Source organism: Capricornis sumatraensis, chromosome 13 (assembly GCF_032405125.1).
Source record: "Capricornis sumatraensis isolate serow.1 chromosome 13, serow.2, whole genome shotgun sequence".
Taxonomy (NCBI): Eukaryota; Metazoa; Chordata; class Mammalia; order Artiodactyla; family Bovidae; genus Capricornis; species Capricornis sumatraensis.
In genome coordinates this window covers 13,111,653-13,137,175 of record NC_091081.1, presented here as the reverse complement: position 1 = coordinate 13,137,175, position 25,523 = coordinate 13,111,653, and the positions used below count along the sequence as shown (strand labels likewise).

General features: G+C 38.5%; 1 protein-coding gene across 2 annotated transcripts in view; it reads left to right on the top strand.

Annotated features, from left to right (window-relative positions):
* Window positions 1-1,016: 1,016 nt before the first annotated feature.
* Window positions 1,017-25,523, top strand: part of TRMT11 (tRNA methyltransferase 11 homolog) — a 60,559-nt gene continuing 36,052 nt past the window's right edge. The window contains exons 1-7 of one of the 2 annotated variants that reach the window (XM_068985159.1): window positions 1,017-1,136; window positions 10,856-10,921; window positions 12,697-12,770; window positions 17,526-17,607; window positions 17,711-17,803; window positions 18,099-18,233; window positions 18,968-19,124. In XM_068985159.1, coding sequence (XP_068841260.1) covers window positions 1,065-1,136; window positions 10,856-10,921; window positions 12,697-12,770; window positions 17,526-17,607; window positions 17,711-17,803; window positions 18,099-18,233; window positions 18,968-19,124 — 679 coding nt within the window. In that variant the 5' untranslated portion in view covers window positions 1,017-1,064. The remainder of the gene's footprint in view (window positions 1,137-10,855; window positions 10,922-12,696; window positions 12,771-17,525; window positions 17,608-17,710; window positions 17,804-18,098; window positions 18,234-18,967; window positions 19,125-25,523) is intronic. The other variant, XM_068985160.1, reaches the window with a different exon arrangement.

Genomic DNA, 25,523 nt, shown 5'->3' with positions numbered 1-25,523 from the left:
GTTAGAAGCAACTTACATCATTGCTTTAATATACAATTGGCTGTGGACTTGTCATGTGAGCCTAACACAACTCAAGTATAGTTGATCCTTTAACAAGACGGCGTGGGTGGGGTCTTGGGGAAGGATTAGCAGTATCCAGCCCCTAAGAAGTTGAAAATCTGTGTAAAAATTTATAGTTGGCCCTTCGACCTCTAATCTTGTAGTACTTTAGTAGTACTCAGTGGGAAAACCACCACCACCACATGTAACTGGACCCCAAGCAGTACAAATCCATCTTGTTCAAGGATCAACTTGAACTCTGAGGAGGTCTTCCCTGGTGGCTCAGACGGTAAAGCATCTGCCTACAATGTGGGAGACCTGGGTTCAATCCCTGGGTCAGGAAGATCTCCTGGAGAAGACAATAGCAACCCACTCCAGTATTCTTGCCTGGAGAATGCCATAGACGGAGAAGCCTGGTAGGCTACAGTTCATGGGGTCGCAAAGAGTCGGACACAACTGAGCGACTTCACTTTCACTTTGTTTTCTGTGAGATACAGAATGGATTGTTAAGAGATGACCTCCGTCCTCAAGAGCTGACTCTGATTGGCTTACAAGGCAAGTATCTTTGAAAGTTACCGAAAATATAAAAAGCATACTAAATCTTGAGTGAGTGGGCCAGCTAAGTCATTCCCCACGCCTAAAGTGGTTGGAGAAGTCTGCACTGAAGTAGGTGAAATTTCAGTTAGAACTCGGAATTTGAAGAGTTGTAGGGAAAGTTAAAAGTACATTTCAGGTGGAGGATCACTGGGAACTACACTGTCTGATCGCAACCTGCTCTGGAACACAACGCAGCATTCCACACAAGCTCCTAGCACAAGGTGGCCTCAACCAGCGCGCACCTAGTACCGGAGGAAGCCTTCCCAGCAGCCGCAGGGTTCAAATTCTAACAGCTGGGAAACTCCGGACAGTGCTCGGCTTGCCGTACTTCCGCTTCCGGCTCGGACTCCGCCCCAGCGGAAGTGGTGTGTGGGGGAAGAAAACGGTGAGACACTCTGGACCCCTCAGGCGTGTTGTGGGTTGCTGCGATGGCGCCACCGGGTATCTTGAACAGGTATCTTCTGCTCATGGCACAGGAGCACCTGGAGTTCCGCCTTCCGGTGAGCCCGCAGTGCCGTCCACTGCTTCTGGCGGGAGAGGATGGCGCGGTGGGGATTGATGTGCGGGTGGAGGCGACTCGCGCAGTCTGAGCCCGCGGGGATTGGGGGTCTGTGCTTGTCGGGGAAATGACTCGTCCCCTCCAATCCTTCGGCCCCTGAGACAGGTCTGAGCTCCGAGGAGGATGTGAGAGAAAAGTCCGAAACAGCTTCTCATCCTCGCTAAGCGTATTTGTTCATTCTTCTGTCCTTGTGCCTGTTACCCGGAGTTAGGTAGGTGAAATGGCAACCTACTCCAGTAGTCTTGCCTAGAGAATCCCGTGGACAGAGGAGCCTGGTGGGCTGCTGTCCATAGAGTCGCACAGAGTCGGACACGACTGAAGCGACTTAGCATGCGTGTATGAATTGGAGAAGGAAATGGCAACCCACTCCAATATCCTTGCCTGGAGAATCCCAGGGACAGAGGAGTCTGGTGGGCTGCTGTCTATGGGGTCGCACAGAGTCGGACACGACTGAAGCTACTTAGCATGCATGCATGCATGCATTGGAGAAGGAAATGGCAACCCACTCCAGTATTCTTGCCTGGAGAATCCCAGGGACAGAGGAGTCTGGTGGGCTGCCGTCCATGGGGTCGCAAAGAGTCGGACACGACTGAAGCGACTTAGCAGCAGCAGCATCAGGTAGGTGAGTATGACCGGTCCTCTTCCTACTGGAGCTCTTCGTCTATGAGAAAATAGAGACAGCGGACAGAAATGCTTCGGGAAGTATTTTAAGTATCGAATATGCGGCTCAAATTTCATGGGGTTTGGAGTAGTGGTGGTGAATGTGGGTGCTAGGATTGAATGATGAAAAGTTGGGAAATTTTTTACTTATTCATTCAAGAAAGATTTTCAGAATACATGTAATAGAATGTACTGGACGCTGGGGATATAACGACGGCAGAGTTTCTGTCTTCACGGAGTTTACCGTTTAGGCTAAAGGGTGACCAGATGCGTAAACAGAGCATTATGAAATAACTTTGGTAAGTGCAGTGATAGACACGCAGTGAAATACCACCTGGAAAGTGAAAGTGAAGTCGCTCAGTCGTATCCGACTCTTTGCGACCCCGTGGACTGTAGCCCACCAGGCTCCTCCGTCCATGGGATTCTCCAGGCAAGAATCTGAGGGGTGGGAGATGGCTTTCAGAAAGGTTTAACATCTGAACTGTAACTTAGAAGATTAGTAGAAGTTAGCTAGGCCAGGGAAAGACACAAGTAAATTAGAACTACAAGCTATTCATTATTACTGGATTACCAAATATGTAGCAAAGCATGACAAGAGAGCGGGAGAGAGGGATTGTTGTAGTGTCTTAAGTCGTGTCCGACTCTTTAGCGACCCCATGGACTCTAGCCCACCAGGCTCCTCTGTCCATGGGATTTCCTAGGCAAGAATACTGGAGTGCATAGCCATTTCCTTCTCCATGGGATCTTCCCAACCCAGGGATTGAACCTGTGTCTCCTGCATTGGCAGGCAAATTCTTTACCACTGAGCCACCAGCGAAGCCTGGGAGAGAAGGTCAGTTCAGTTCAGTCACTCAGTAGTGTCCAGCTCTTTGCGACCCCATGGATTGCAGCATACCAGGCTTGCCTCTCCATCACAAATTCCTGGAGCTTGCTCAAAGTCATGTCCATCGCATCAGTGATGCCGTCCAACAATCTCATCCCCTTCTCCTGCCTTCAGTCTTTACCAGCATCAGGGTCTTTTCCAATGAGTCAGTTCTTCATATCAGGTGGCCAAAATATTGGAGAGAAGGGTAGAGTTCGTAAAATGCAAAGCCTTAAATACTCTGGAACTTAGAAGGAGATTTTATTGAAGAATTTTAAGTAAGGAAGTGACAAAATCAGACTAAAAAAAAAAAATCACTTTGGAAGCAGTACAGAGGATGGATTTCAGGGTAATCAGGAGCTAGGAGTTGAGTCTGTTGGAATAGTCCACAGACTATTTCTTCAGTTAACAAAGCCTGAATTAGGGCAGGGAATAAGATGACTGTATACATTGGGACAATATTTAGGTGATAAAATCATCAGAGCTTGATGATGAGGGTTGACGGTTAGATGATTGGTTGAAGGTGGGGGGAAGAGGGATCAATCAAGGATGAGTCCTGGGATGGATATCAAGGTGTTTCCATTTAAAATAGCACAGGCAGAAGTAAGATTTAAACTTTGGTTATGCTGAATTTGAGATGCTTGTGTAACACCAAACAGACATGACAAGGCAGTGAATATGAGTATGCATGGATCTTAATAGAGTTGCATGGGCTGGTAACTAACATTTAGAAGTCTTTTGCATATGAACTGTAGGAGAGAGAACGAAATTATTCAGAGAAAGCATAGCATCAAAAAGAGCAGTAGGCCAAATACAGCATTGGAAGCATTGATATTAAGGGGAAGTGGGAAAAGAAGGTCCTGAGGAAGACAGGCAAGCGTCAGAATAGGAAGAGTTGTTCTTGTTGTTCAGTCGCCAAGTTGTGTCCTACTCTTTGCGACCCCATTAACTGCAGCATGCTAGGCTTCTCGGTCCTTCACTCTTTCCTGGAATTTGCTCAGACTCATATCCATTAAGCCAGTGCTGCCCTCCAGCCATCTCATCCTCTGTCACCTCCTTCTCTTCTTGCCTTCAATTTTTGCAGTGTCAGGGTCTTTTCCAGTGAGTCGACTCTTCATATCAGGTGGCCAAAGTATTGGAGCTTCGGCATCAGTCCTTCCAGTGTATTCAGGGTTGATTTCTTTTAGGATTGACTGGTTTGCTCTTATTGCAGTCCAGGGGACTCTCAAGAGTCTTCTCCAGCACCACAGTTCAAAAGCATCAATTCTTCAGCGCTTAGCCTTTGTGGTCCAACTCTCACATCCATAGATGACTACTGGAAAAACCATAGCTTTGACTGTATGGACCTTTGTCGGCGAATTAATGTCTCTGTTTTTTAATATGAGACCAAAGAAATCAAGAGAATAAAGCTTTAGGGTTTTTCTAGAGTGGTTGTATAGTTTTAGGGGAGAAATAGATTACTTGGTTTAGTGATCACTAGAAAATGAGAAAGCAGAGTTAGACTGCACTTAACACAAGAATGGAAAGTAAGAGATTGGTTAACAGTTTGAGGGAGACCTAGAGTTGAGGGAGAATCCCTTTCCCTGTTGGAGAAATTGGTGTTTGAAGGCTGGAGGGAAGGGGAAAGTGGGTATAAGGACACAGCTGGAGGTGTTGGCCTTTCCATAGGAGGGAGCTTGGGCAGAGGAGACTTAGGCCAGGTGTGGGTAGTTGCTTGAAGGGCTATTTTCTAGGTAATGAATGAGTCAAGGTACTTTCTTGAAAGATAGAGGACCAAGCAGTTGAATGGAGAAATTGAGAAAACTTTGAAATAATCATTGAGAGCAAAGAGGGAACTGATGAGCTAAACAATTGAGTAGAGAGGAACTCGGGTGATAGAGTGATGTGGAAAACTCAGCTGGGGTGAAGAGCACATATTTGTAATTGTGCCAGGATTCCGTGATTCTCTTCAGTTGTGTTCAGTCCACTGGCCTTACGAGTTTCCAAGAAGACTGCTGTGTTGATTCAGGACTAATGTGTTGCTGAGCAGGTGCACTGGTAAGATGAGGTGCAAGGGCATAGAGTCTCATGGAGGAAGTAATATTCTAATTAGATCTTAATTGATAAGGAAGATACTCTGGGGATGAAGAGGACTCAGAGCCCACTTCACTGAGAAAGCAAGTGTAGAGGCCCAGAAGGGTGGTGGTTTATGGTGGTTTGGGTGTGGGTTGTATGGGGAAGGAGGATGAAGCAGCGGACAGTGAGGCTAGAGAGGTGGCTAGAATCCAGATTCTGCAGTGTTTTGAAACTGTTGGAAGTAATTTGGATTTTATTTTAGATTATGGAGAACCGCTGGCTTTTTTTTTTTTAAATTTCCTTTTTAAGCCAAGTAACAAACATTTTTCCTTTTTAAATCATGAAGTGACTAGCAGTCATTTGTGTTTTAAAAAGATAACTCTGGAGTAACAGAGAAGGGATACCACTTAGAATCCTCTAGGATTCTAATCCACCAGGGTGGAAACTAGCGAGAAGCCAAGGAGGGTGAGTGCCTATGGTCAGGTAATGCGGGGAGAATAGAGTGGTTAGGCTGCAGTCTTAGAAATAGCATCCCTAGTAGTTGCTGATTTTTTACCTATTTCTTCGTTCTTAAGTTCTTCTTAGTATCCTTCCTTTGTGCCAGTTCCATCTCCCCAAAGCTCAGTCGTCTTTTCTGTCTTCGTTGTCCTGAGGCTGAAACTCTGGTCTGGCGTTTAAAGCCTGCCACTGCACGATTGTCTTCTGTGCCCTCCCACGGCCTCTGGCCACCGACAGCGCAGCCAGACACCCTTCCCTGTCATTCCCACCATCTTGTTTGCGTCTTTCCTGCACCACTCTTCAGACTATTGATTTTATATAGTCAGTGTTCATTTAATTTGCCCACATACTCGTTTATTTTAGATTCCATGATTTTTTTTGACTTCTTTTTCAGATGTGCAATTTCTTTTTTTTTAATCCTCTGCCCAAGTTCTTAATTTTGTCTTTTATCCTCTTCAATATAGAAAGCACTGTTATGTTAAAATATGTAACTGATAAAAGGGGTCCTGTGGGTCAGTTTCTTTCATGTATTGTTTCTCTTGCTTCTTTTTCATATGTGTGCTGGGTGTTTTTAAAATACATGCCAGATATATTTGAAAATTTATTTTAAAAAAGAAATGAATACTGGGATGATGCAAATGCTCTTGAAGATAGGAGCATTAACACTCCAGGATCGCTTGAACTCATTTTCAGGCCTTGAGTTCTGTCTCTGCTCTGATTTGCACGAGCTTGATAATATGCATAGCTCTGGGGGATTCCAGTCTGAACTGTGGTTTTATCAAAGTTTCTTTCGTTCCCATTGTTGGCCCTGTGCTCTTTTTTGTTCTTCTGGCTCCGTTAAGCTGTCCACCTTCACCACTACTCTTGGATTTGATATATTTCCCAGGGAAAGAGTGACTATACCTTGAGATTTCTGTCCTGTCCTGGATCTTGATTTGGTAATTCTTGTAATCTCTCATGCCTTCAAGTAGAGGTCATTCTTTTTTTTTTTTTTTTAAATTCTTCTCAACAGGAGGCTTAATCTGAGTTAACCTGAATTAGATTTGAATTGAATTGCCATCACTGAAAGTTCTCTTTCTGTATAGATTCTCCTTGTGTTTCAGGGCTTAAAGTGAGTTTCCATTGACAGTTTTCTTCTAAAACTGAAGCAGTCTTTCCTTCCTTTGTACTCTAGTGTATTATTATGGTGTTTTGTCTTTTTTTTTTTTTTTTTTTGCTTCTTTAAGGGCATTCACTGTTCTACACCTCACATTTCAGTTACTAGGTTAAATGTTGGTTCTACTAGACCCTAGCTCCCTCAGGGTCTTTACACAGCTCAATGTATCTTTATATAGCTCACTGCCTTGCATATATTAGTCATTTAATAAATATTGAATTGAGTGAAATAGGATCTCTTTGGGGAAGGCAATCAAAAGGACGCTTTTGGACCCATCTACTATGTTAGAGGGCTTCCCAGATGGCACCGTGGTAAAGAACCTGCCTGCCAATGCAGGAGGCAAAAGAGATGTGAGTTTGATCCCTGAATGGCAAAGATCCCCTGGAGAAGGCAGTGGCTACCGACTCAAGTATTCTTGCCTGAACAATTCTATGGACAGAGGAGCCTGGCGGGCTACAGTCCATAGGGTGGCAAAGAGTTGGATTTGACTGAGTGTGCATGCGTGTGTGGGTGCACACACACACATTGTTAGAACTGCTAGACAGGAAAGCTGTAATGAGTAGCTGCCTATGTGATTTAAAGTAAAAGATTAAGAGTGCAAATATGGTTCTGGTTTTGCCTCTGTGCAGTTAATCAGGCCAGTTTTAGTTGGCAGCTGCCTTACTGTACTAAAAGTAAAGTTCAGACACCTGGATTTTACTGCTGGTTCTGAAGCAAACGAAATGGATGAGAAAGTGAGTGGCTAAAAGAACTGCAAAGCTCGTGTGAATTAATGCATCAGGTATGCCCCAGATCATGCCATATTTTTGTATCCAATGTCTAAATTCTTTGTTCCTGATGTAAAAAGATTCTCAACTGAAAAGTAAATTTGCCATGTGATGAATAAAAATTTTGTTTTGCTTTTTCCAAGTAGGTTGATGTGGTAGTTTTAATACATGTTTTGCTTTTCAGTTCAAAACATGGATTATCACATTTACTCTGACTTTTAAGTCATCTCTTAGATTTTGGGTAATGGTGCTAATCCTATGCCATAAAATTTCAAATAATCCTCAACTTTTTTTTTTAAATGCTTAGAACCTTTGTGCTTTAACCTGTTGCTCATTTCTAACTGTATTCCAAGAGCAGCACCTTTCATATTTTGAAAGTATGTTATGAATGTATGAATTCATATTTATAATATGCTTTAATAAAGAGTGAACAATAATCATTCTTGGCCAAGAAACTTAATCTATAACTTCATTTTTCTTTTAAGTAGTATAATTGTCAGTCTTGCTTGCTTTCTTGACTCACTGAGCTTCAAGGACAGTGTTGTGGTGATCGCTATCTTGATTCCTTCAGTTACAGCCTAGGTTCTTTGCTCTTTTCACTACAGATCTCCTTAACCTTTTGAGGTAGCTGATTCCTTTTTTATTGATGAGGGAACCGGGAGTTGAGGGAGTTAAGATTCTTGTATAAAATCACATAGCTGCTTATTTGGAAGAACTGGAAACCAGATTGTGGCCCGCCTCCAAGGTTGAATGATGCCTCCTGTTTAAATTTGTGTCACCTGTGTTGCAAAATAACTACTGGACCTGATAGTCTGTGCTGGTTCTTACTCTGTCCATAGGATTCGGGTGAATGCAGCACCTTCTAGTACCTGGGATTAAAAAAAAAGATTTGTTGCACAGACAAAAGGAGAAAAAGACAAGGCACTAGTTGGGCAAACCTCCCATTCTTCTTGGTCTTGAGGTGGAGGGCTTTCCTAGCTGGGTATACTTTCTCCCAGGGTGACCAGGGCTCATGGTGGGCTCGATGTTAATTCTTCCTTCCCCTGCCTGAGAGGAAAGGGGATTGTAGGCACCCTCTCATTAGCTTGCATCCTGTGTAAGACCTACCCAGCGGAGTGGGAGTCTAACTGCTTTATGTTATTTGAGGAAGATAAAATTTGTTAGCAGTATGAATTAGAAAGTTTGTATCCTCATCTTGTGTTTACCAATACAAAGTATTTGTGCTTCATAGGCCATATGCACTATCTGAACAGATTTCAACTTTGCATACTTGATGTTTTTAAAGTAGCTGTTGTATTCTCATTCTAGTTCTGTAATTTTATCCAGAAAGGATAAAAACTACCATCAGTTCAGTTCAGTCGCTCAGTCGTGTCCGACTCTTTGTGACCCCATGAATCGCAGCACGCCAGGCCTCTCTGTCCATCACCAACTCCCGGAGTTCACTCAGACTCACAGCCATCGAGTCAGTGATGCCATCCAGCCATCTCATCCTCTGTCGTCCCCTTTTCCTCTTGCCCCCAATCGCTCCCAGCATCAGAGTCTTTTCCAATGAGTCAACTCTTTGCATGAGGTGGCCAAAGTACTGGATTTCAGCTTTGGTGTCATTCCTTCCAAAGAACACCCAGGACTGATCTCCTTCAGAATGCACTGGTTGGGTCTCCTTGCAGTCCAAGGGACTCTCAAGAGTCTTACCCAACACCACAGTTCAAAAGCATCAATTCTTCAGCGCTCAGCTTTCTTCACAGTCCAACTCTAGCATGCATACATGGCCACTGGAAAAACCATAGCCTTGACTAGACGGACCTTTGTTGGCAAAGTAATGTCTCTGCTTTTGAATATGCTATCTAGGTTGGTCACAGTTTATTGTGATCCACACAGTCAGAGGCTTTGGCATAGTCAGTAAAGCAGAAATAGATGTTTTTCTGGAACTCTCTTGCTATTTCGATGATCCAGCGGATGTTGCAATTTTATCTCTGGTTCCTCTGCCTTTTCTAAAACCAGCTTGAACATCTGGAAGTTCATGATTCATGTATTGCTGAAGCCTGGCTTGTACTTAGTCAGTTAATCTATAGTTATGGTCCCTAATAATCACTTTTCTTTTTTTGTAATTCAATATATGTTTATTCATCTAATTAACTGGACAAGACAGCAGACTTAGTCTGTAAAGTATTCTCTTCTGACATTTAGTAAAATTCTATTATTGGTCTTTGTTAATCATAAATTAATACATGACTAATGATTTTATTTTCTAGAGAAAGAATAGTTCCAAATACAGCTTGTAAACATACATTAAAAATAATTTTCTATCCAAGTAATCAAAAAATTAAAACAACAAGTGCTATTTTTCATATATTTAATGAGTTAAAAACAGTACAGCATCCAGTTGAACAGTAGTGAAGACAAATTGGTACTCTCACCTTATAACGTAGAACAGTTCTTCGAGAAAGTATTTTGCCCATATATACTTTAAGAAGTCATACAACTTTCCACATCTTTGGGTATAATATCATTGTTTATTGCATCTCTGTCTTTTTTTTTTTAATTTTATTTTTTTACTTTACAATACTGCATTGGTTTTGCCATACATTGACGTGAATCCACCACAGGTGTACATGAGTTCCCAACCCTGAACCCCTCTCCCACCTCCCTCCCCATATCATCTCTCTGGGTCTTCCCAGTGCACCAGCCCCAAGCATCCTGTATCCTGTATCGAACCTAGACTAGCGATTCGTTTCTTACATGATAGTATACATGTTTCAATGCCATTCTCCCAAATCATCCCACCCTCTCCCTCTCCCTCAGAGTCCAAAAGTCTGTTCTTTACATTTGTGTCTCTTTTGCTGTCTCACATATAGGGTCATCATTTGCATCTTTCTAAATTCCATATATATGTGTTAGTATACTGTATTGGTGTTTTTCTTTCTGGCTTACTTCACTCTGTATAATCGGCTCCAGTTTCATCCACCTCATTAGAACTGATTCAAGTGTATTCTTTTTAACGGCTGAGTGATACTCCATTGTGTATATGTACCACAGCTTTCTTATCCATTCATCTGCTGATGGACACCTAGGTTATTGCATCTCTATCTTAAAGAAACAATCTAAAATTTGGAAAAAGCCGGATATTTATGAAAATGAGTATTTAGCCTTGTTTTAAACTGATAAAATTTTGAAAACACCTAAGTGTTCAACATAAAGTATATTGTTTCCTACTGAAAAATTTGTAATCCTAATGCCAAGGAGAAAAATGTTTATGAAATTAATATTTAAAGGGAAGAAGTAACAGTCCTAAACCTCATTACAAACATGTTATTTCCTTTCTGAACATCCTCAAATCATCTAATGGTTTTATTTTTATTGATCCATTGTCAGATATCATTTTTGCAATCTGCTTTTTCCTTTTCAGAAATCAGGGCATTTTCCCAAAATCTTTTGACAACTTTTTTTTTTCTAAAATTTCTCAAAAATTGCTTCCCATGGTTGTGACTATAAAATATTTTCAGAACCCAGAGTTATAATTTGTCTGGTATTGACATTTAAGCCGTTTAGGTAGATAATCAACCCCCTCTCTCTCTTTTTTTAAAAATTGTGTTAATATCTGTGTTTTATTATACTTCTAAGTTCCATGTGTTAAAATGTATTCTCTAATATTTTCAATTTAGGAGATAAAGTCTTTGCTTTCACTTTTTGGAGGTCAGTTCACCAGTAGTCAGGAAACTTACGGAAAGGTAAGTTGAATTTATATTTTTAATTAGACATATATATATATATAGTATCCTTAGAAATCTTAAATTTATATTTTTATAGTTACTTGTGTCTGTTTTTAAGGGCAGTTGAATAAAAAGGATATTTTGGGAAAATTTTTGTTTTGGAAAGTTAGATTTATCTCCAACTTTCACTTCGTTAGTTTTTAAATTTTACTTCGGTAGTCTACCATAATTTTTGTCTGTCCCTTTATTGAAAAGAGGACTGTCTTCTGTTGATGAGGTATAATTAGAATTTAACTGGCTTTCAGACTTACTTTGGTACTCATTTTATAATTTGAAATTAATTATGTATGTGTGAAATTGTGAATTTATGAGCCATATATTTGGGTTTGACAGTTTATCAGTGTATTGGGGAAGTTTGAAAAATAGAAAAAAAAATCATTCACAATTCTTCTTTGATATGACTTATAATTTGGCGATACTGCCTTCTGGTCTTTTGATATATGTTTTTCCCCCTTGGTTGTAATACTAGCAGTGAACTTCTATATCTCTTTTTCATTTGATTGCATTAATATAGTCAGTCACATACCTCTGCTTAGCATTCATTACTAAAGGGCTGTATATTTTTCTATCAATTAACTCAACCATAATTTATCTAATGATTTCACTTCATTCAGCTTGCTTTAAAATTTTTCCTAATAAAAATAATACTAAGGTTACTGTCTTTTCCCTGTTTGGGTTATTTTGAATTTTTTTGTAGGATAGTATAAAAATTAGAATCAAGACTGGGTCTGGCAGGGAGGACTTCTCATAAAAAGTGAGAGAACTTAAATTGAAAGTCCTCTGGTTTTGGACTTTTACACCTGAAGTGAAGTGAAGTGAAGTCGTTCAGTTGTGTCCGACTCTTTGCGACCCCATGGACTGTAGCCTACCGGGGTCCTCCCATGGGATTTTCCAGGCAAGAGTACTGGAGTGGGTTGCCATTTCCTTCTCCAGAGGATCTTCTCCACCTAGAGATCAAATCTGGGTCTCCCGCATTGTAGGCAGACACTTTACCTTCTGAGCCATCAGGGAAGTGAACTTCAATTATTGATGGAGGAGGAAAAGAGAGTGTGTGGATATAATTGGGTGAGGGTGATGAACTGAGGTTGGGGTCCTGCTGCATATTGCTGCATTCTGGCAAGTGGTTATCTGGGTGGAGCGCAAAGATTATCTTGGGTATTAAAAGCCCCTGATATACTTGGAACTTTTTTCCTTGGATAAAATAATAAATGATAATTGAATAATATACTCTATATAATTTTTCATCATAGTTATTGCAGCGACCCCACCCTCTTAGGTGGCCAAAGCTAGCTAGAAAAAAAAAAAAAGAGAGATGATTCAGACATGTATTACTTAGTAATTCAAAACAAAATAGCTGTATTATAAGAAAATATTAGCAACAATAAAAAAGATTCTGAGATTATACTTAAGGGTAAAATGTGCATTAATTCTTGGTCATAATACATATGAGCAAACATGAAATTAATCTTCAGTTTAAATAACCTTAAATTTGCAATAAAAAGTGTTTTCATTTATCTGATCATTTTTAAAAGTATTCTGATTTTTACTGTATTGTCCTGACAGGTTACCTGTTAATTAATTTTTTTTCCACTATTGGAGCAGTTTTTATTTTGGCTAGTGTCAGCTTAGATATTCTCACGTAAAAGTAGCAAATAAGAATTTCTTCTTACTGACTTCTTAAATAAGGTCATAAAACCACTTAGAAGTAAGTTGCATATTATTATTTCTTTCAGTCTCCTTTTTGGATTCTTAGCATTCCCTCTGAGGATATTGCCAGAAATTTAATGAAACGGACAGTGTGTGCCAAGTAAGAAAAACTTACTATGTTCTCCTGCATGAGTGTAAGCTGGACTTCTCATAACTACTCTGTTCTTTTTTCTGTTGGCAGAAAGCAGAAGGGGTTGATTGTTGTGAGGAGCCCAGTTTAGCTTGTAGTTACGTGTTTTTGCCACTGGATGGTGGTAAGAGAACAGAAGAGAGTTACCTACTGAAACTGGATGAGAGAATCTCAGATGATGAAATGCAGAAACACGTGCTTTAGAATAATTTTTTTAAACTTCTATATTAAGCAAGCATATGGTTTAAGATGTAAATGCTATGTTATTACATAGGGAAAATGCCACATTTAATTATAGCCAAAGTATTGAAAGCCTAAAAGTGTTTTTCTTATAGATGGTTTTTAATTAGATGAACAGATTGGTGAAGTATAAGATGACAAAAAATGAAACCTACCATAAAATATGTTTTACTGTTTTGTTAGTGTAGTTCTGATTATAATATCTTCATGTGAATTAATATAATGATGTCATTCTTGTTTATCTTGCCTGAGTGTTTTCTGGCTTTCATCATTAGTATCTGTTCTTTCTTTCTTCTTGTTTCATTGTTGGAAAACTCTGTCTTTGCGTTTGGAAATTAAACTGCATTTTCAACTAGCATTTTAAAATTGAAAAACTTATGCTGTCCTTGCTTTATTTTTTTTTAACACTCCCCTCCAACCCCCTGAACATTTTGACAGATTTCTGAGAACTTCCTTCTTTTTGCTTGGAAATTATATTTAATAATGCAATGCAAATAAGAATTTACATATATCTAGTTTTGTTAATATGGTTAGCAATATTTATCGCTTTATTATTGAGTAGATTACAACCCCCATATAATTGAGGGCAGGAGAAGAAGGGGGCAATAGAGGATGAGGTGGTTGGATGGCATCACCAAGTCAATGGACACGAGTTTGAGCAAACTCCAGGACGTGGACAGCAAAGCCTGGTGTGCTGCAGTCCATGGGGTCCCAAAGAGTAGGACACAACTTGGTGACTTAACAACAACAATTGAAAACCAGCTGCAATGCTAAGTCTAATCTCATAAATTGAAGCTTGTTAATGAGTTTCACTTAGTCAATAAAAATGACCAGAAAATGGAAACAGAACTAAAAAACAAGTCATTTGAATAATTATCACTATATGTTAGCATATTGAAACTTATGGCTCTGAGAGATCTTTGAATTCCAAGGATAAATCTTATAGGCTTAAAATAGCTTATTGAGAACCAGATTTATATGCTTCCTTCATAGCTCATATCTTTGATGAATGCAGTAAATACTGCAGTACAGTAAATAGTTGTGTAATACTTGTGTAACATTATGAAATAATATCCCTGGTCGCTTTTTCAGTTCAGTTCAGTTGCTTAGTTGTGTCTGACTGTGACCCCATGGACTGTAGCACGCCAGGCCTCCCTGTCCATCACCAACTCTCAGAGGTTGCTCAGACTCACGTGCACTGAGTCAGTGATGCCATCCAACCATCTCATCCTCTGTCGTCCCCTTCTCCTCCTGCCTTCAGTCTTTCCCAGCATCAGGGTCCTTTCTAGAGAGTCAGTTCTTCGCATCAGGTGGCCAAAATATTGGAGCTTCAGCATCATTCCTTCAGAACTGATGAATATTCAGGACTGATTTCTTTTAGGATGGACTGGTTGAATCTCCTTGCAGTCCAAGGGACTCTCAAGTCTTTTCCAACACTACAGTTCAAAAGCATCAATTCTTTGGTGCTTAGCTTTTTTTATAGTCCAACTCTCACATCCATACTTGACTACTGGAAAAACCGTAGCTTTGACTATATGGACCTTTGTTGGCAAAGTAATGTCTTTGCTTTTCAGTATGCTGTCTAGGCTGGTCATAGCTTTTCTTCCAAGGAGTAAGCGTCTTTTAATTTCGTGGCTGCAGTCACCATCTACAGTGATAATGAAGCCCAAGAAAAGATAGTGTCTCACTGTTTCCATTGTTTCACCATCTATTTGCCATGAAGTGATGGGACTGGATACCATGATCTTAGTTTTTTGAGTTTTAAGACAGCTTTTTCACTCTCCTCGTTCACTTCATTAAGAGGCTTTTTAGTTCCTCTTCACTTTCTGCCATAAGGGTGGTGTCATCAGCATATCTGAGGTTATTGATATTTTCCCCAGCAATCTTGATTCCAGCTTCGGCTTCATCCAGCCTGGCTTTTCTCATGATGTACTCTGCGTATAAGCTAAATAAGCAGGGTGACAGTATACAGCCTTGACGTACTCCTTTCCCAGTTTTGAACCAGTCTTCTTTCATGTCTGGTTCTAACTGTTCCTTCTTTACCTGCATACAGATTTCTCAGGAGGCAGGTAAGGTGGTCCGGTATTCCTGTCTCTTGAAGAATTTCCTACAGTTGTGATCCACACAGTCAAAGGCTTTAGCATAGTCAGTGAAGCAGAAGTAGATGTTTTTCTGGTACTCTCTTGCTTTTTTGTTGCTCCAACAGATGTTGGCAGTTTGATCTTTAGTTCCTCTGCCTTTTCTAAATCCAGCTTGAACATCTGGAAGTTCTCAGTTCACATACTGTTGAAGCCTAGCTTGGAGAATTTTGAGCATTACTTTGCTAGCACGTGAGATGAGTACAGTTGTGCGGTACTTTGAACATTCTTTGGCATTGCCTTTCTTTGAATTGGAATGAAAACTGACCTTTTTCAGTACTTTGGTCAGTGTTGAGTTTTCCAAATTTGCTGGCACATTGAGTGCGGCACTTTCACAGCATCATCTTTTAGGATTTGAAATAGCTCAGCTGGAATTCTGTCACCTCCACTAGCTTTGTTCATCATAGTGATGCTCCCTAAGGCCCACTTGACTTCGCTTTTTAGTCTGTGTATATTTTGCATAGCTGAGGTTATACCTTAAGTGATAACTAAGTAAAAGTAGTATCACTGTGGAGGCCTTCTTTCTATAATTAACAGGTAAAGGGGAATTCATTTTTAGAGGATAAAATTCACAGTCCTAATTGTAGCATTAATTATTCTTGAATAACAGACATTAGAAGTGTGTATTCAAAACTAACTTAGATTCAGATTTTTTTGTGGTAGAATAGGGATTGAAAGTTGATTTTGTTTGACTTATTTTTAACCTGCACTGTTTTCTTAGCATATTACAGAATGAAAAATATAACAAATGCCTAGGTACCTACCTTGTTAAATCTCAACATTTCGGGGTAATTTGCCACAATTAAAAAAAAAAACCACCCATTACAGAAATGATTGGTGCTCCCTGTGTACATGTCCCAGTTCTAACCCTCCTTCCTTCAAAGGACAGTTTCTTAAAGCATTATTTGTCAGAAAGGTTTCATTATTATTGCTGTAATCAGTGAAATATTTTCAAACATACTGATATTAATAAGTTGACACCCATGCTTATTTATATAGCACCCATGGGAAATGTAGCAATCCATATAGGTTTTCTAATCTCTAAAACAGGAATCATAATAGTGCAGTCATATATATGGAAACAGTTTACTGTGAAAATCTAAATCATAAAAGGTGTTACTCCAGTGTGCCGGTTATAATGGAAGCTTATGATGTTATATATTGAATATTTTTATTTTTCCGTTTACGTACAAATTTACTATGTTGTATAAATTCTTTCTGAAAGAGGACATGGAGTATTATTTTTACTGAATCTGGGTTGTCACTCCAGCATAAGTTCCTTCATTATTACTGTATAATAGTTCATTAGGGATAATTATGAATTGTGGCATTGTCTGTGCCTTTCCTGAATGGCCTGGAGTTCTTGTCTTTTTGCATAGAGAAGTGACGTATGGATTCTGGAGTCAGATGGATTGGGGTTTGAATCCTACCTTACAAATTGCTGTATGACTTGAGAGAGTCATTTAATCTTCTTGTGCCTCAGTTTCCTCACTGGTTAAATGGATGATGATCCTGGCAGCTACCTCAGGATTCCTATGAGGAATACCTGAGTTAATATTAAATGGCCTTAAAACAGTCCCTGGTACTTTGAGTTATATTAAGTGTTAGCTCTTACTTAGCTAAGTAAGAGCAGTATAATTGTAGAGGCCCTGTTTCTATAAATTCAGTACAAGGGAAAGGAGGAATTAATTTTCAAAAGATAATATTTGCAGTCCTGAGAGCAGCATTTTTTCTAATCATGAAGTGGTTGATTTTAGATGTACAAAACTGTAATATATAGATCAAGTTTCATTACAACTGATCCTAAAAGTGGTTTCATTGATTGCAATACAATTTTGCGTAATCTTTTTTATTCCTTAAAATAGATATAAGCTTGAGGTTTTTTTCCTAGTAAGATTTCATATTTAAAAGTAACAATTACTAAGTGTTATCAAATATGGCTAGATATTAATGGTAACATTTTTATCCAGTCATTTTTCCTTTTATGTAGAAGACATTGGAAAAGATTGAATTTCCTGTGCTTTATAACTGTTTCATTAAAAGAAGTGATTTTTATGGCATCATTTGTGTTATAGTTTAAAAAAAAATGAAATGATAATGGTGAAGACTTCAAAAAAGATCTTGACTTATAAATTCTTCTTCTGTGTAAAGTTCAACATGTGTTTGTAATTTAGACTTAAGCTATATTTGTTTTCTAGATATGTATTTCTCATTTAATAGCTTAGAAACATAGGCAGTAATTGTTTTGGTGGAGCGAGCATAAAGAACCAATGAAAGAATTGTTATATATTACTGTATGAACTAACTCTTCTTTTACTGAGGTCAGTGCCAATCATTTATTTCCTAGGTCTATATTTGAACTGTGGGGTCATGGGAAGTGTCCAGAGGAGCTGTACAGTTCTCTTAAAAACTACCCTGTAGAGAAGATGGTACGTAGCAAATGTGGTTTTATATAAGCAGATCTGTAGATACTGTACTGCCTACATGTGTACTGTGTACAAAACTTAGAGGATTTGTCTGCTTTTATTTTAGGTTCCATTTCTGCATTCAGGTTCTACATATAAAATAAAGATTCACACATTTAATAAAACATTGACACAAGAAGAAAAAGTCAAACGGATAGATGTAAGTGAATTTAGCAAAAACCAAAACCTGTGGTCGCAAAGAGCTGGACACGAGTGAGCACGCATGCAAAAGCAAAGCTGAGAGGACCTATGAGATTAATGTAAAATAGTCGCCGTTGATAGATGAGAATCCCCAGTGTCTACTAAGTGCTTTTGTACCCCATTGTATTCTAAGCACTTTTCATGTTTTGTCTTATTTAATGCTGATAACCAGACTTACAAGATAGGAATTATTATTTAAGCACTATTTTTCCTCTTAGATATTTATATTATTTAGAGTTATTTTTATTTTTTAGGCACTTGAATTTCTGCCATTTGAAGGGAAAGTAAATTTAAAGAAGCCACAACATATATTCTCTATTTTGGAGGATTATGGTTTGGACCCAAACCACATCCCTGAAAATCCACATAATATTTATTTTGGTAGATGGGTAAGCAAGTGATCTTTTTACCTATTTTAGTTTTTCTTTAAAACCTAAATGTTAGTCCTTTGAATTGGACTCCATGTAAAACTTGAAACGAGCTGAAGAGTCAGAACTACTGTGTGAAATAAAATCAGTGGAAAATATGTGGTTATGTGTGTGTGTTTTTTTCCCTGAGATTCTGATGAAATGCGAGAGGATTATTATAAGGTGTTATAAGGTGTGGGGCCTAGGTAGGAGGTTGTGTACCTGGAAACCTTAACCCAAAACTTGTTGGAAAGATGAACTGCTTTTTAAATAAAAGCAGAGACGAGGCAGAGTGCTGTGACAGCAGGAATCTCATTGGTGGAGCTCTGTGATTGAGGTTTCCATTCTTAAAAGAAATCACTGCAAAGCAGTTCTGCCCACTTCCCTGAGGCAATGAATGGGCAAGTGGAATCTGTGGCTTATGCTACAAGATATTGCTATTTAGGAGAATAAAAGAGGTGGCTAGAGCTCCCTACCAGCTCCTGGAATAATTGCATTCAAATTCAATTCATATTTGCTTTGAAAACCAGAAGTAAATGGGAACACACTAAGAAATACAACGTGTATGTCCGTAACTGCCTCAGTCACATTTTTATATAAAGCAGTGGTTAAGTGGAAAGAAGTTACTGTCATCAAGATACTATGGGTTTAATGTGAATAGTTATTTTAGATCCGTTTTATAGATTTGTACTTATTGAAAAATATCTCTGATCTAGATTGCAGATGGGCAGAGAGAGCTTATTGAGTCATACAGTGTCAAAAAGAGACACTTTATTGGAAATACAAGCATGGATGCTGGTTTATCATTCATCATGGCCAACCATGGAAAAGTGAAAAAAAATGATATTGTATTTGATCCATTTGTTGGAACAGGTATTTTTATTTAATTGTTTTAAACTAATGTAGAGATGTTACTTGTTTATATTAGTCAAGGTCATAGTATTATTTTTGCTAAAAGATTAAATAGAATAATTTTTTATTGATCACTAAATAAGAGACAACCACATATTTGTATAATAGTCAGTATTTGACATTTTTGCTACTTCCAAAGATAATGCTGAAAGAATTTTGTGGGCTCTGTTTTTATTTTTATTATGTTTTTTAGAATTTTGTGGGGTTTTTTCCCATAAGTAACCACTGAGGGGAGCATACCATTCATTATAGAAATGTTGTAAAGCTTTACAGTTTCTTTATATAGGAAATTTCTTACTGTACTTGAATTAAAAAAACGGGAAAGCACTTGAGGAAGAAAGACTGAAGTGACACAATTTTAAAAAGTATTCATCTTTTAAAATTGGCGGTTATATACTTACATAAAAAATAGTTAACGTGCCTTATCTTTGGCTTGTGGAGGTTCATGTGTGAAGTTTGAAAATAAGAAAAGTGACTAAGTATCAGTGGCCTAGAGCGTGACTGCTGAGGCTCTTCCCTGGGTTTTGTACGCCCAGGATGTGCGATTGGATGTCCTCATAGTTAACTTTGTGTGAAAGTCCAGGGTTATTTCACCTGAGTTTGACGACATTTTCCCGCTTCAACCCATTTTTCTTCCATCTTGCCTATGCTTATGGAGTATTCACAATTAGGTTCACCTGACTAAATTTACTATGTTCAGATTGTGTAGGAATACATTATGTGCAGTTGGAATTTCTCACTGTAGTGGTCTTTCCCTGTCAGAAACTCCTCTGAAACTCCGTAAGCAGTGATGACACAGGAGCTCCCATTTGTTGAATAGAAAACATGTCACGTACTAGCTGTGGACTCTAAGGTCTAATTTAACTCTCTACAGCTACTGACATTGAGATACTCTACAAAATCTTCCTGAGATTAATGCACAGAGATTAAGTGACTTGCCCAGACGTAGGCACTGTATGAATCTCATAGGTCTCACACTCAAGCACTAACCCCGGGGCCCCCTGCCCGTTCCTGTCAGCACTGCCTCTCTCAGCGTTAGGAGCTGCCAGCCAGCTGCTGTACCCTAAACTAACGGGAGCAACGCAGCACATGGGGAGCAAATAGAATCAAGGTCAAGAGGTTTCTAAGAGGTGGAATAATTTCCTGAGTTGTTAAATCAACCTTGGTGCGTCTCTCTGCTCCGTTCCTCCACTGTCTCTGTATATATGCTACCCCCGACACACTACCCATTCCTTTCTTTCCTATCCTAATCATCCTAAGTGCCTCCCCAATGTTTTGAACTTGACAGGAAGTAATACCAAACTTACGGAAATGTTACAGTTATAAAAATAAGAGAAAGAAAACCTACATATCCCTGACCCAGAGTAGACTGTTGTTAAAATTTGGCATTATTTGCTTTATCACTTACTTTCCCATTATGTTTTATATAAACAGTATTTTTCTTTCTGTACCGTTTGAAAGTAAGTTGCATCCATTATATCCCTTTACCTCTCAAACACTTCAATATATATTTCTTGATGATAAGTATATTCTCTTGCATAACCACAGTATAGTTTTCTTTGTTAGTAAACATATTATTCATATAGTACTTTAGTGTTGGTGTTCCATTTTTGTTAGTTGACTCACGAATGTCCTTTATACCATCTTTTTTCTTTTTCCTTCTAGCATCAGGTGTTGTATTTTGTTGTCAGCATTTCTTTGATCCTTTGATATGGAATGTATCCAAAGTCTTAGTTTTTCTTTTAGGAAACTTGGAATATTATCCCTCCTCTCTTTATTTTTTATGCAGAATATTCCTTTTTTTGGCTAATTTGATGTTTCCTTATGGTTAGATTAAGGGGTCCCACTTTCCTGGCTGGACCACTGCATCAGTGGTTTGTGTCTTCTTAGGGCATCCAAATAGTACCCATCTCTCCCCATTGGTAATGTTAATTTTGATCAACTGATTGAGATGGTGCTCGATTGCCGACCCCCCTCCCACTGTGTGATTACTATTTTTTTTCCTCGCAGTTAATAGGCAGTCTGTATGGAGACACACCAAGATGTTGAAAATATTCTATTCTGTATATCTGAATCACCCCCACCCTGTGGTTGTCAGGTTTAGCGCTGATTGTCGGTTCTTGCGTACACCCGTCTTAACTTTGGCTACAAAGGGATGATTTTCTGTCTTCAGCACTCCCTCCAGTGGACACCTTTCTTATTATAAGCAAAAACTCTTTCTTTTCCTTTGTATTCATTTATCTATTGTTAATAAGAATTAGTGGATTTCCCCTCCTTTCCCCAAGTGGTCTTAATTCACTTTTTTCTTAATTATTTTATTGCTCAAATTGTCCCAGATTTGCCTTGTGCAAGCCCTTTCATATTGGATCTGTCTTTGTGATATGTTCCTGTAGTCTTTTTTTTGTTTGTTTTTATTTTAACACCTCCCTCTTTTTTCTGGCTCATTTCCTACCTCCCCAGACCCTGGAATCAGTCATGTCTCTTAGAAATTCTTATTTCTTTTAGTGGGGAATGGTATTAATATTAGAAACCAAGATCTAGGTGCTAGGTATTTATGCTTCTACACCCTTTCAGCAGACAACTTGGAAATGCATGTATGTATATATATAAAATCTGTATATAAATGCATATGCAAATACGCATTCATGCATACATACTGTATGTATACATAACTAAACATATATGCATAGTTTAGAACTTGTGAGTTCTCAAATATACTACAAATTCCACTTTAACCTTTTTTCACTTAACAATATTTCCTAGAAATCACTTCCTTTAGTTCATAGAGATTGTTTTCATCTATTTTACAGCATACTCCATGGGTTTGAAATGAAATGAAAGTCTCTCAGTTGTGCCTGACTCTTTGTGACCCCATGGACTATACAGTCCATGGAATTCTCCAGGCCAGAATACTGGGTAGCCATTCACTTTTCCAGGGGATCTTCCCAGCCTAGGGATCGAACCCAGTCTCCTGTGTTGCAGGCAGATTCTTATGTACTGTAATTTATTCAGACAGTCTCTTAAGCCTGGATATAGGTAGTTTCCCATATTCACAGTTATAAATAGTGCTTGCAATGAATAATCTTTATATATATACTTTTATAGTGTTGGAAATACAGCTCTAGGGTAAATTCCTAAAACTAGGAAATTAGGTTGAAGAGTTTATGTGTATGTAATTTTGTTAAATGTGGCGAAGTTACTCTGCGTTATGCCATTTTGCTTTCTTGCCAGCAATATATAGGAGTCCGTGTTCCCCCACAGCCTCACCAGCAGAGTGTATTATCAGGCTTTTGAAATTTGCCAGTCCATTGGGTGAAAATGTTATCTCAGTGTAATCTTAATTTGTATTTTTCTTATTAAGAGTGACCTCTAATAACTTTCTATTTTAAGGACTAGCAGTGTAACTTTTTTGGAATTTTCTTAAAGTCATTTCTCATTTTTCTGTAGATATTTTGGTTTCCCCCCTTATTTTTAAAAATACTTTGTATTTTAGTCCCCCTGTTTTTTTTCCTGTTTTAATGTAGATAAATATATAAAATATTTTTTCTCAGCTTGCCATTTTTCTTCTGATTTTGCGTGTAACTTTTTTTTTTTCCAACCAGGCGATAGCTTTCCCTACATCCAAGTTATAGAGGAATTCAGCTATGGTTTCTTCAGTAGTTTTGATTTTTTTTCCCTTTAGATCTCCGGTGTATTTGGAGTTTATTTTCTTGTTTGCTGTGAGGAATAAATCTAATTTGTCTTTTTCCAAATGCTAACCCTCTATTAATTATCTTGTTCTTGGATTTCTAAAACCTTTTTCTGGGGAGTGATTTTTTTTTTGAGATACATACATGTATGTGTTTGATATGCACGCACATACACACATAGGCAAGATCATAAAGTTTAAAAATAGTTACTAGTATGGGTAAAATTTTCTTCCTTTGACATGGATGAGGCTGGGCATGTTATGAAACGCTAACTTCCATAGCAGTCAAGATGTTGACTACCTTTAGTGTGGTAAGGGGCGAGAGATCTGCCCCTAATGTACTTTAGGGCAGCTCTTTAGAGTGAGGGGCATATCTTGGTCATTTGAGTGTTTGTATAGGACAGTTACAGAGAATAAGATGGTTGGATGACATCACCGATTCAATGGACATGAACTTGGGCAAACTCCGGGAAATGGTGAGGGACAGGGAACAGGGAAGCCTGGTGTGCTGCAGTCTGTGGGGTCTCGAGGAGTCAGATACTATTTGGTGACCGAACGATAACAACATAAGGACAATTAATGGAGAATTAATTGCACTCTGCAGGACAGTTAATGAAAAATTGCAGGACGGTTAATGAAAAATTGCAGGACGAAGATCTTTGCAAAGACGTTGCTAAAATACATTTCATAATTTGTGCTTGTTGTTTAAGCATAGCTTTAAGACTTCGGCTTTTAGTGCTTTTGTTTTAAAACTGGTGCTCAGTTGGTCCTCCTCTTTGCAACCCCATGGACTGTAGCCCACCAGGCTCCTCTGTCCATGGAATTTTCCAGGCAAGAATACTGGAGTGGGTTGCGATTTCCTTCTCCAGGGAATCTTCCCCACCCAGGGGTCAAACTCACGTCTCCTGCATTGGCAGGTAGATTTTTCACCACTGGCTCCATCTTTAAAATTGATAATGGCCAGTAATTGTGAACAGGCAACAGTTTTTAAGCAGTTTGTCCTCTTTCCTGGGCCTTTTCTCTCTTTGATGGGTAGTACCTTCTGAAGGATTGGAGAAATAAGCAGCCCTGTGCTTTCCTCCATGGTCATAGTTTTTCACACACTATTGGTTATTTTTGTCTTTTTTTCTGTTTAGTTTTTGTTTGTTTATAAATTTAAGTGTCTGCAATTCCTTTTCTGTTTTAAAGGTATAAAATTGATATTTATTAGTTTTCTAAATGCTTTACCCACAGACTACTTATGACTTGTGATATTCTCAAGGTTATAGAGTAGGTTAGAGAACTTCTGGGAAGTTGAAAGGAGAGATGTAATCTTTTCCTACCTAAATACCGTTTTCTTTTAGACAGTCTACTGTCTTGTCTAGAATGACATTATAAGCTGCAGAAGCACACTTTTCATTTCTGTTTTAGCAAATACATTGATTCTCATTGTAGTAAGGGTTTTTTTTTTTTTTTTTAAGTTTTTGCATCTCCATTTTTCCAAGGGAGAAGATATGTATCCTGGATCAGCTCTCAGTAATTAGAAAGTACTGCTATTCTAATATGAACATCACTAAAGGAGTGATGAGGATGCATCGGTTGAATACCTATAATGTCACAGGCAGACCTGTGATGTGATATAAGACTTGTGAATGGTACACAACTCTTAACTGAGTGTGTAGTCTTACTTAATCTAATTTGTTTAATAACAAACTTTTACTTTTGTGTATCTACGTAGTAGCCTAATAAATATTTACTTCAGTTGCTGCTGATCCTAGAGGAGGTTGTCTGATTATAGACCACTGTAACAGCAAAGAGAGTGAGTTTTAAATCCTTACTCTTACCGGTTACTATGTGACTTTGAGCAAAATTCTTAACTTGTTTGGGCCTCAATTTCATCATTTGTATGATTGTAATACGTAATATATTGTGAGGGTAAATGAGGTAATATATGTATATGAACTTATTAGGAAGTTGTGTTATGCATGGTAGACAGTGAACTGTACTGTTTATCATTTTTTAATTATTTTGTTAAGCACTGAGATCCTTTTTGGTGAAAGATGTTAGATATAGCCAATACTGAATTGTTACAATGAACAATTTGACCATGAATTCATTTTCTAGTTCCTTCTTTGGCTGATTTCCAAGATATTCATAATTTGCAACTATTTGCAAATTATGGCAGCAAGAAATGTAATTGAGGGTTAAAATTGTAAACTTCGGTTTCTTTGTTTACAGTGAAAATAATTGGCATAAGTGTCTGCCAGTGTGTGCAGATGCAGTGATGTAGCTCTGCAGCCATAGCTCAGATTCCTTTTCCCTTTCTTCTTTCTCCTTTAGTGGAGAATATACCCAGGAGACTGGTTGTGTATTCCTTGGCTTCTTCTACCTTCAGATGGCCCATAGGTGTAAGGAAAAGAGTAAAACTTTTAAATTTTATCTTTGCAGAATGATAGATGTGAGAGCAAGGTGTTGAGATACCCACTGTCCTAGCTCTGAAAAGAGACTACGAAGAGGAGGAGAGGAAGTTAGGAGAGAGATAATGGATCTCTGTAGGTCTTTCTAATAATTTTCTGCTTCCCGTTTTATTCACCACTCTGTAGTCCCATTTTCCCGAGTCCCATAGTTTGGTAGAATTTCTGTTTACTGGCAGTATCCTTTTGCATAAGCTGCCGGTTTATTAGAGTTCTGTG